This window comes from Neofelis nebulosa, chromosome 8, assembly GCF_028018385.1.
Source record: "Neofelis nebulosa isolate mNeoNeb1 chromosome 8, mNeoNeb1.pri, whole genome shotgun sequence".
Lineage (NCBI taxonomy): Eukaryota > Metazoa > Chordata > Mammalia > Carnivora > Felidae > Neofelis > Neofelis nebulosa.
This window is the reverse complement of record NC_080789.1, coordinates 25374927-25387417: the sequence shown is the minus strand read 5'-3', so window position 1 is coordinate 25387417 and position 12491 is coordinate 25374927. Positions and strand designations below refer to the sequence as shown.

The 12491-nt window shown below is 35.1% G+C and overlaps 1 protein-coding gene across 2 annotated transcripts in view; it reads right to left on the bottom strand.

Annotated features, from left to right (window-relative positions):
* Positions 1-3675: 3675 nt before the first annotated feature.
* The window catches only part of NTN4 (netrin 4), a 126116-nt gene continuing 117300 nt past the window's right edge, over positions 3676-12491 (bottom strand). For both annotated transcript variants that reach the window (XM_058741728.1, XM_058741729.1), the window contains exons 9-10: positions 11214-11384; positions 3676-5110 (exon numbers count right to left, since the gene is read on the bottom strand). In XM_058741728.1, coding sequence (XP_058597711.1) covers positions 4974-5110; positions 11214-11384 — 308 coding nt within the window. In that variant the 3' untranslated portion in view covers positions 3676-4973. The remainder of the gene's footprint in view (positions 5111-11213; positions 11385-12491) is intronic.

Genomic DNA, 12491 nt, shown 5'->3' with positions numbered 1-12491 from the left:
ATTGCTAGTGATCACACTTTGGAACATGGTATCCACCTGTGACTACAAATTAAGAAACTAGACATGTATTCACTGTGTACTAAAACCATCCCTTAATGGAACATGCATCTCAATTCTGGAAATATCTATTTGGCCTATGGCATATTTTTTTCTCATGAATAACATTCTGCTTTTTTTTGTTATTCAGCATATGTAAACTAATAGTAAATCTGGGAATTTGTCATTTAAAATATTGCAGGTCTCAAAACACAGTCAATAATGCTCAAAAAAGTAGAGAAATGTTTGCATCCTTTTGGTGAAAGTGTAGGAAAATAAGGAAAAGGGCATCGTTTTTCAGAAGGTATTCTCAGACAAATCATTCTCTGAGAGACTTAAAAATAATATCAGTCATGCAAGGCACACCCCTTTGCTTCTATTCCATTTTTATCATATCAATCTCCCATGCAAAATTGAAGTTGTTCATAAATATTTTCCTTCCAAACTGTGGGAAATAAGTCATGAGTAACTTTGGCTCTTTGATAAAGTTAGGTTAGGGGACTGCTTATCATTGAAACAATGAACACAAAAGCAATTCAGTCCTGGGGCCTCTGACAAAACTCCTCAATACCAAGGCAGTGCTCACACTCCTTGTTCTCAGACATTCCAGGGGAGTGGCTAAAAGGACAGCCAGCACAAGGAATTCTCAAGGTTCTTTTTCCCACCCTTCAGAGTTGTTAAGTCTCTGATCATTTAGAAAAGGATTTGTTCCACAAGAACCCAAAGTATCCCAAAGAACTATGTTTACCCTAACAAGCCTTGCTCTCTGTTTAATATAGCCAGATGGATGCTGCTTTTTGGACTCGTGGTCACATCCCCACAGATTTGACCTCACTTGGTGGACACTATTAAAAGATTATCCTATTATTGAGAATTTCCATTGCATCAAATACTAAATATTAGCAACATTCCTCTACGGAGAAAGTGATGTAATAAGAGGGCATAGTCTGAGTTGATCTCAGGCAAATTATACAGATAGGTATGTGGAGATTATGTAACTAATCTGTTGACTAATAACACCCAGTGGAACAGGGTAAAGCTCTGGGGGCAGAGACTTTCCCAGTAGTACTTGAAGGAAGTGTTCACATTCATATAAAGCCATAGATGGAAGTTTTGTTTGACTTGGTGCTGTGATGGTTATTTTGAAAGACGCCAAGGAAGAGAAAGTGTATATAGGAAGTGTGGCAGAATGATGGAATAATGGAAAGGGAGTGGGGTCCTGAGGCAGCTTGCTTACACTTTTAAGGATGGGGGACATAGGGTTTCTTTTTTTTCTACTTTGGAAGCCAAATGATGCTCATAAGGAATGAAAACTTCAGTGGAAGGGCTGCAAGTGACCTAAGAATGAGGATATTAAGAAACAATTATAACAATAATGTATTTTTTTTTATGTTGCCAGAAAAGGTGTTGAAAGAGCATGTAAGGAAGAAGATTCTAGTCAAAAAGGAATAGGAAGACATTAAGGACCCAATAATTTGGCGAACTACTTAAAACTGAACTTTTAGTTATAACTTTGCTTGAACATACTTTATAAGCAATGGATTAAATTTTAATTGTCAAATAAATTACAAAAGTGGTACATGATCAATGAAAGAATATCAAGCAATACAGATGTATACAAAATAAAAAGTGAAAATCTCCCTCCTTCTTTCCGTTACAGGGGTAAATACTGCTATAATCTATCTTTCAGGCCTTTTAAAACACTGTACATAATATAAATGTGTTTTGGGGGTGGGCTCTGTTACTATAAGTATTGTTATGCAGTTTTTTTAAGCTTAATAATATACTATGGACATTTTTCTACTCTTAAAAAATAGACATTATTTGTAGTCTCTTTTATAGGTAATACTTATTTTTTTTAAATTTTTTTTAATGTTTATTTATTTTTGAGACAGAGAGAGACAGAACATGAGCAGGGAAGGGGCAGAGAGAGAGAGAGACACAGAATGTGAAGCAGGCTCCAGGCTCTGAGCTGTCAGCACAGAGCCCGATGTGGGGCTTGAACTCACGGACTGTGAGATCATGACCTCAGCCGAAGTCAGACGCCCAAACGAGTGAGCCACCCAGGCACCCCAGGTAATACTTATTTTAAATAAAGTGATATGGAAAACAAGGCTACTTGGCAATTCTGAAACTTAAGAAAATCCTATATTTGATGTATTTAAAATATTTTTTTTAATTAAAAATATTTATTATTTTTAACAGTTAATTTATTTTGAGAGAGAGAGCACGTGCGCATGAGCAGGAAGGGGGCAGAGAAAGAGGGAGAGACAGAGAATCTCAAGCAGGCTTTGCATTGTCAGCACAGAGCTCAATGGGGAGCTCCAACCCAGGAACTGTGAGATCATGTCCTGAGCTGAAACCAAGAGCCGGACGCTTAACTGACTGAGCCACCTAGGCGCCCCTGTTTGTTTGGTTTGGTTGTTTATTTATTTATTTATTTTTAATTTTTTTGGTAATGTTTTTATTTATTTTTGGGAGACAAAGACAGAAAGCTCACATGAGCAGGGAGGGGCAGAGAGAGAGGGAGACACAGAATCTGAAGCGAGCTGCAGGCTCTGAGCTGTCAGCACAGAGCCCGATGTGGGGCTTGAATTCACAAACTGTGAAGATCATGACCTGAGCTGAAGTCAGATGCTTAATCGACTGAGCCACCCAGGCACCCCTGTTTATTTATTTTTGAGAGAGATAGACAGAAAGCTCACAAGTGACCAGGGAAGGGGTAGAGAGATGAGGGAGACAGAGAATCCCAAGCAAGCTCCACATTACTAGCTAGGAGCTCAACTCAGGGGCTTGAACCACAAACCGTGAGATCATGACCTGAACCAAAATCAAGGATCGGTTGCCCAACTGACTGACCCATGTAGGTGACCCTAAAATATTTTTCTTGATGTGATCTACTTACCCACATTTTTGATAAGTTGTTTGTAAATGATACCCTACTATACAGCATTCCACCTACCAGGATAAAATAGGAAAAGATAAGAAGCTGAGAGACATGTTACAGGTTATAAAAGCAGATTTCATGAGAGTATGTATAACATAATTCCAATTCTATAAAAGGGATGTACATGCATAGAAAACAGTCTAGCAGAATAGGCACTCAAATGCTAATGCTGTCATCACAGGATGGTTTAAACATAGGATTTTTTTCCTGATACAATTTTCTATATTTTCAACAATGAACTTTCATTGCTTTTTAAAAAAGTAAATATAGTATAAAAATGCATTGCATCTGATAAAAAAAAATTTCATGTGACAGAAACTAAACCTGTAGCTTCTACTCTATATCCATGCACCAGAGTAAAAGAGTCAAAATACTGGGCACTTGTTTGATTTTTTTTTAAGTTTATTTATTTATTTTGAGAGAGAGAGTGCAAGCGGGGAAGGAACAGAGAGAGAGGAGAGAGAATCCTAAATAGGCTCCACTGTGCTGTCAGCATAGAGCCCAACATGGGGCTTGATCTCACAAACCGTGAAGTCATGGCCTGAGCTGAAATCAAGAGTCAGACACTTCACTGACTGAGCTACCCACGTGCCCTGATTTTCTTAATTTAAGGAATTAGGTTTGTGTTCCCTCATTAAGAAAAGATAATCTTTAGCATCATTAAAAGAGTTGATCAGGAAATGAGACAAAAATCAAGAGATCATATTCCTTTATTACATATATGAAATATAAAAAAAATTAACAGAGCAATATATATATATATATTTTTTTTTTTTGCAAGTCCACAGGACCTCAGGAAAAAAATATGTTCTGTATGTGAAGTTAATCTTATGGCACTGTGGTTCATGTTTTGTATATTCAAGTACAGAAGAAACTGTATGTATTGTGGTTATACATGGGTACAGATGAATAATAATGAAGACTGTAGTTTGGTGAACTATCACATACATTGTGTCAAAAAAGTGAGCAAATATAATGACCATATATTGTTAATAAAGATAAGGAGAAAACTGTCTCAACATTCAGGTTTAAATACTAAACACAAAAATAAAACAAATTCTGTGTCTATAATAATTTTTGCAGTGTTTACAAGTGCATTGCAAATAAATGAGCTTTTAAAAATTTAAAGTCAGTTTCCTCTTTATCCAAGCATATTTCTACACTTATGATTTCTTCTTCCTCTAATTTTAAAGTCTCATCTTGTTTAGTTTTTAAAAAAATTTTCATCATGGTTGGTATCTGTGGAATCTAACCTCTAGCCTGAAGCTGAGATTTGATATGCAAACATGTTCTTTTAGGTTGTATCTTCACATATTTTTTCCCCAAGTGTTCAGAGTTAAAACGTACAACTTCCTTTTGTCCACATGTAGTGGCAGTGCTTCTGTTTCAGTAGGTTTTCTTACACGCCCTTTATTTTTCTTTCTGTCAACAACGGTTTCCAAACTTTCACAACACAAGTGGTAGGTAGTAAAGTGCTTTATACAAGGAAATACTATATACATGTGGAGAGGTTCCATTTAACACCCCACAGACCAAAGTTCACACACATCACGCAAAGGAAGGCTCTTTTTTAAGAAAAACCTTTTTTGATAGTAGGATTGGGGAGTCCTTAAAATCTCCTTAATTGCTTTAAGTAGCACAAATATAAGTAACATATCTGAAGCTGGAAGGAGTCCTTGTTAGATGTACTGCCCTTAATGGATTACTGCTAAATATCACACTGCTGTTAAAAACTCTTAATAGTTACAAATTTCAGAATCAGTCCCATAGAAACCAGGTATCAGCATAGGAGTTTTCATTTGTCTTTATGAAACAAACTGTATTTAAACATGGCCTCCCAAAGAGTCAGGTTAGACAAGGCCTATGCATTGGAACATTTCTATATGTTTTGGCACTTAAAAAATTCCAGTTTCATTTTTGAGGTCTCCTTTCCATGAAGTTTGTGTTTCATACATAGAGAAGTGCCATTATGTGCTATATACCTTTATTGCTACTTGCACTCTCTTTTTAAAATATCCATCACTTTTCTTCCAAGGGATGGCTTCCAGTGCTGGACAAAACTTTTCATATTCACAACTAATTTGCCTGTTCTTACATCTTCATGTCCTGCCACAAGGTACTCCAAACCTAAAAGAGAACAAAGTTAGGGGCTATAGAGTATCATAATTTATTGAAGGAGAGAGATGTGACTTCAGTAATTTTATATGCACGGTTCATGCTTTTATATATTCGTAGTCGAAATAGGGAGTCACAGGTAGTAAGAGCTAACACTTAATAAGCATTTACTATGTGATAAATGGTTTACATGTATTATTTATTTAATCTTGAAAATAACCCTATGAAGTAGGTCTTGTTTTTCTTCTTGTGTCACAAATAAGGGGTGAGTCTCAGCAAGATTACACAAGTTGTTCAGTGTCTCCCAGTAAATAGTTAACACTCTGACTTAAGCTCAAGTCTGTCTGTAGAACTTTTACTTTATACTGTACCACCCTTCATGGTAAAGAAGTGAGGATTCTGTGCGTGCTTAGCACACTGCCATAAATTACTATTTCTTGGAGACTCACTATGTATGGTAGTGTATATTGAGGATTTTATAAAAGTGAAAAACCATTTGGGAAAACATATTGGAAGAGAGTTATAAATTATACAAAGTAACACATATTTCCTATAGAAAGTCAGTGTTGGGGCGCCTGGGTGGCTCAGTCGGTTAAGTGTCTGATTTCGGCTCAAGTCATGATCTCACGGTTCGTGGGTTCAAGCCCTGCGTCAGGCTCTGTGCTGGCAGCTCAGAGCCTGGAGCCTGCTTCCGATTCTGTGTCTCCCTCTCTCTCTGCTCCTCCCTTGCTCACACGCTGTCTCTCTCTCAAAAATAAATGAAGATTAAAAAAATAAAAAGAAAGTCAGTGTGTTTTTGGGATATAGGATGTTTGTTTGTCATATATTAAAAAAAATAATTGAGGCTTAACTGGACCTAGTGTTGACTTTGTAATTAAAAATTCTTTTCAGGGGCGCCTGGGTGGCTCAGTCAGTTAAGCGTCCGACTTCAGCTCAGGTCACGATCTCGCGGTCCGTGGGTTCGAGCCCCGCGTCAGGCTCTGGGTTGATGGCTCAGAGCCTGGAGCCTGCTTCCGATTCTGTGTCTCCCTCTCTCTGACCCTCCCCCGTTCATGCTCTGTCTCTGCTCTGTCTCTGTCTCAAAAATAAATAAACGTTAAAAAAAAAAAAAAAAAAAATTCTTTTCAGACTTCAAATAAAAAATTTTGGATAACACACAGAAAAATTAAAGGATGGTCTCAATACCTATACACTATAAAAAGGAAATATGTTAATCTCCTTTAGGAGATGTTTGTAATAATATCAATATTGGTATTTTGAAATAATTTTCTTTAATATTATAAGGTAGAGAAATAAGTAGTTATGTTTATACGACAGCTTTCCAAGATAAAGAGACATACACTTTAAAACTTAAGGGAAAATAGTAGATGCTAAAATTAAGCTGAAAATACCAATTTAAACTCATGGCTTTATATGTACATATAAAAATTAATATATATTAATAAAATAATAAAAGTAAAACATATGAATATGGTATATATATATACCATATGGTATACTGGTATACTGCTACTTGAGTAGCAGTGAACACCTATATTTTATACTGTAGTCTCTAATTAAACAGATCTCACCAAAACAAAACAAAACAATTCTTGGACAAATGCTATTGCAGGTCCAGGGCGGGAAGATACAAAGTAGCATGGGACATCCTATTGTGATAAAAGGCACAGAAGCTTTCAAAGATTAATTGGGATCAATTCAGAAGGACATGGGAGTTATCAAGAAAGGGTTACAACTTTGTAAAGTTGTGATAATCTGAGCACCAAGGAATATAATAATTTGAACCTATTGGTATCTATCTATTTGAATCAACCAATATCCATAATTCCAAAATGATACTCAAAAAAGAGACATCTAGAAAAAACTAAATTGTCATCCTTTTTTTTTTAAATGTTTATTTATTGTTGAGAGAGAGAGTGAGCAGGGGAGGGGCAGAGAGAGAGGGAGACAGCTCTGTTCTGACAGCAGAGAGCCCCATGCAGGGCTCAAACTCATAGAACCCTGTGATCATGACCTGAGCTGAAGTTGGTCACTTAACCCACTGAGTGACCCAGGCACCCCTAATTTGTCATCTTTTGAGGAAGCTGTTAAAACCATTACTTACTTTGAAAATTGGAAATTATGGGGAAAGAATTTAGCATTTATTCTGCCTTTTACAATAGGAACTATATTGAATGGTGACCTAATAGCCCAGTTTCAAAGAGACAGTCCCCTTACAGAAGCATCAACTAATAAATGAGGGAAGTTAGAAAAATGTCATTTCTCAAACTCTAATGAAATTGTTGATTCAGGAAGATTACCACTCAATGATAATGTCATTAAATCAATAGTTACTGGGAAACTGGATGTTTGTATCATGACTAAGTAATACCACACTCATTATTTTCTAGTCTCAAAGGGAAAACAAAACTGCCCAATGGAGAGACCAGACTATCATCACTCTAACCCAAGAATCAAGTCGAGCAACCCTGATGGTGAGTTTTCCAGTTACTATATGTCTTCTGATATAATTTAACATGAAGTACACACACAGCAATATCTCTAATGGATTCTAGTCCAAATATTTATCTTGAATCTATCAAGCTTTTCTTTAGAGATTACATAGGCAGTAGAGGGACAAGATAAATGACACCACAAGGAACCAACCAGACAAATATAGAAGGTAATACGATCTACAGGACACTTGGGCTGGTTTCTTCAACACTAATAATTTTTTCAACAATGAAAAAAGGAACTGTGCTTGAATAAAAGAGACTTGAGAGTCTTAAAAACCAGATACAATGTGTGATCCTGGATTGAACCTGACAAGGACAAATCAGTCCTAAAGGACATTTTGGGACCAGTTGGGAAATTGGCATGTGGTCTGAGTATTATAGTATATGAAAATAAACTATAATTGAAGGCAAAGTTCACTAACTGAATAAAGTAGGTTGCAAAACAGAGTATAGTATGAATTTATTTTGGTTAAAAATTATAATATGTACATGCACAGAGGAAGACCTGGAAGGATTTACACTAAGCTGTCAACAGAGAATCTTTGGAGATAAGAAATGTGACATTTTAAATTTTCCCCTAAAATTTTATAATGTACATGTATAGCTTCTATAGAGGGTTATATATTTATTTTTAAATATTTATTTATTTTTGAGACAGAGAGAGTGAGAGAGTGAGCTAAGGAGGGGCAGAGAGAGAGAGAGAGAGAAACAGAATCCTAAGTAGGCTCTGTGCTGTCAGCGCTGTCAACACAGAGTGCCATGTGGGGCTGGAACTCAAGAATCATAAGATCATGACCTGAGCCAAGATCAAGAGTCAGACGCTTAACCAACTGAGCCACCCAGGCGCTCCTTAAGATTTTTTAAACTTTTAAAAGTAATCTCTATACCCAATGTGGGGTTCAAACTCACAACCCCAAAATCAACAGTTGGATGCTTCACCAGCTCAGCCAATCAGGTGCCTCAAGAGGGTTATTTAAAAAATTATTAAAAGAATTCAGCACTAAACTTAAAAACAGCTATGATGGTGTTTCCAAAAAAAAAAAAAAAGAAAGAAAAAGAGAGAAAATAATGATAGAGATTTTAAACACACTGTAGAGCACAAATGTAAGATGGATTATAAAATATTAAAATTCTTTGAAGAGTAATCTTAGCTTTTGCATGAAAAAGAATCCCAATATTTAATTAATAGTCTAATTAAAATATAGTGGTCTTGATATAATATCATGTTTGTATCATACCTAAAGTAATAACATCTTCATTTAAAAACACAATACATAATTTTTAGGAAACTTCATTGCTAAGTCTAGTATTTTAAATGAATTTACTTTGAAACTATAAACAGAACAAATACGATAGGAGCTTGCCATTAATTTAAAGTATAAATATAAATTTGGGACACCTGGGTGGTTCCGTTGGTTGAGCATCCAACCCTTGGTTTCTGCTCAGGTCATGATCGCAGGGTCATGCGATAGAGCCCTGAATCAAGCTCTGTGCTGAGCATGGAGCCTGCTAAGGATTCTCTCTCTCTCCCTCTGCCCCTCTCCCCTGCTTGCTCTCTCTCTCTCTAAAATAAATAAAATGAAAAAAATTAAAGTATAAAAATAAACCAATAAAAATGATACTGAATAAATCCATAAATTATGGAGCAGTATCATGCCAAAAATTAGCATGGAAAACAATGTTATCTGTTGCATCACTTACTAGCATTTACATTTTGCTTTCCTATTTTTATGCTTTTGACATCTACTTTGCTACACGTTTGAGGGCACAAGATTTATTTTGTTTCTTTAGAAAAAGAAAATATAATACTTTACTGCTAGTCTTGATATCCTAAATTGATTAATGAATGAGTAAATGTATGTATGAATGTAGGAATGAATGAATTTGCAGGGATGCCAATTAGATTGTTCCTTTTCAAAAAAGTAGCAGAGGAAGCAAGTTGGCGTGTAAGGTTTCCGAATTTTCTTATCAGCTTTCTTTGGCCTTGGCTATTGAACTTGTAAAAATGGAAAAACAAAGTGAAATGAAAGAGTGTCTGGTTTTGCTTTGGCAGGTTCCAGTCTTTTCTTCAAAGCAAGTAAACATGTTTTTAAGAATTCTTTGAATAATTGCGCTTATGTTTTCAATTGTGATGAACTCAGTTGATTCTTTGACTCTGGCAGAAACCTGATTAGGAAGTATAGTTTACTTCCTGGAGGGTGGCTCAGATGGTCAAAGCTTTTTTTTTCTTTTAGTGGCTTACTAAAAGACTGGGCATATTTTTTTTTCTTTTGCCAAGATAGTAAAAAGTGCTTATAGGAAGAGCCTCTACATACAGATTATTAGGAAATAGAACTTAAATTTATGACTCTTAGTTTCCTGTATTCAAAATCCAAGATTCTAATTACTTCACTTGTTCTTTGGAAACATATTTATTTATTATTTAAAACGTCCCCTTTTCCTTTTCCTTATTAAAATTTAAAATAAATAAAAGACTAAAGGGGTATAAAAGGATGTAAGAGATTAGTCAATGGGTCAAAACGTCAACAGTTTTATATTATTTTAGATTGTTTAGGGGGTAATATTTTATTGACTGATTTTCTCTTTTTCTCTGTCACTCGGTTATCTGTTTCTCTCAAAGTTATTAATCAATGACTACAGTAATTTCTTATTAACATAACTGGGGTTTCCTGGACTTTTATTTTAAAGGAATTAGATCCAGAGCATAAATTATGCACCTGTTTTAGCAGTGCCACTAAAATACAGATGGCAACTACATAAAGTGGAAAATACAGAGGATTTTTTAAAAAAATATTTGTTTTGATAACTTACTATCTGGGTACTATGTTATTTTTTAGGTACTAATGGTAGGTACTAGAGATGTTGTGATCGAAAATCTAAATCCCATCCTCAAATTTAATGAAGGACACAGAGAAATAAGCAGCTTATGACACAGTATGAAAGTGTACTTGTAGAGCATAAAGGTAAGAATCCCATGCTTACTCACTTGTCTCTACCACTGTAGTAACATTTTAAGGTGCAAATTCCCTTAATTTCCAGTTTTTCTAAGATTCTACAGTGTTTTGTTTTTGTTTTTGTTTTTTTTACATTTCTGCTGTTTCTAATTTGGAACCAGAATGGTCATTTAATGAAAAACAAGATGATGAGAACTTGAGAGTTGTTTTCTATCCAGGAGGAACAGATGCTTCTCATGCAATCGTAAAAATGAATTCAGTATTATTTGCACAGATGGAAAGTTGCATTTGAATTTCCTTTGGGAGAAAATTCTACCCAGGGCACCATAATAGGACCTAGCTTTCAGATGAAGTATTAGTGGTAACTAAATTATGAAAGTGTTTTCTATGCTACTGGCACATGGAACCAAGCTAAGACTTCTCTTTTAGGACAGAAAATATTATATTGCTGGATTTTAAAATGTTTCACTTTTTAGAACATGTGGAAGAGAAACAGTTTTTTGATGTCAGTTCAAAGAATACCATTTGGATTTTCCCCCAGAATTCAGATGGTGAAAAGGAGACATACTCTTGGTGAGTTGATTTCAGTTGTGGTTTAGAGAATAAGACAAGGAGCAAATCAGCAGAGACAAAGTAGTTACTAAGCTAGAAAAGTCTAATGCTTACCAGGATTGAGGATTGGACAAGTGCAGCCTCTATTAGTCCACGATTCTGGATATAATGTTCGTTTTCCTCGTAAAATTTTCAATTTGGTAGATTTTAAGACTTTTTTTATCTTCACATTGACCTCAGCATGAGATCCTTTGTCATGAGCTGATAAAATCTTTATTTTTAGCACTGTAACAACACAATTCCAAAAGTCAAAATGTATAGGATTTCATGTTACCTGTTGAACTCTGAATAACTTAAATAAGCATTTCAGAGTATAATGGAAAAGTTAACTAATGATGATGCAAATGTGGAAATTTGCTTTTAAAGTCATTAGGTTCATCTTGATGAACAGTGAGTAATATGTAGAATTGTTGAATCACTATAGTATGTACCTGAAAGTAATATGAAATGGTATATTAGCTATACTGAAATTTGAAAAAACTAAAAAAAAAATCATTAGGCTCACTAACTTTTGCATTGGCTTCACCTTATTTATCGATATTAACTATACTCTTCTTTCTTCGACATTTTCATCTGCTTCTGTTACTCATATCATTATGCTAAGAGAAAATCAGCCATTTGCCTACTGCAAACATATCTTAAACACATTCAGCTATCAAATCCAAATAGAAAAAAAATGTATAGGAAGTAGAATTGTTATCCTGGTTTTTATTTAGATTCTGATTATATTTTACTCTGCGGCTCACTGTGTATAAAGTTATGACAAAAAACAAACAAAATATTACTGCCAGAATATATTTTACATATTCTAAAATGATTAAATAATTAAATAATAAAATAATAAAAATGGAGTATTTAATCTTCTTCCCAGATGTAAAATCCAAGCCAACTGGGGTTGGAATGGCTGTCCTTCTATATGATGGCAGAGCTTCAATATTCTCTATAACTCATGATTCTATTACGCTATGCTCTTCGTCTATGAAATGATGTGGCTAGGGGTTAAGCAGTTGGAATAACTTGGGGTGAGGAAGAAAGTAGATCTAAGGAACACTGGATGTATATTCTATACTATTAGAGGAGTTCTTACTGGCTCATCTATATCTTGATGGAAAATTCTGTGTAATGAGAGAACCCTACACTGGCTGGTTCCATTTCCTAAGAATACTGTTGTCAGATATCAGATATCTTTATAGAATCACCAAATTTTAGACTTCTAAGTGGTCTTAAGAGGTCATCTAATCTTGTTTTATGTATGAGGAAGCAAGTTATAAGAAATCAAGTGAACTTCCCAAATTTGCATGACCAGTCAGTTAGAGAGGTATCAAATCCAAA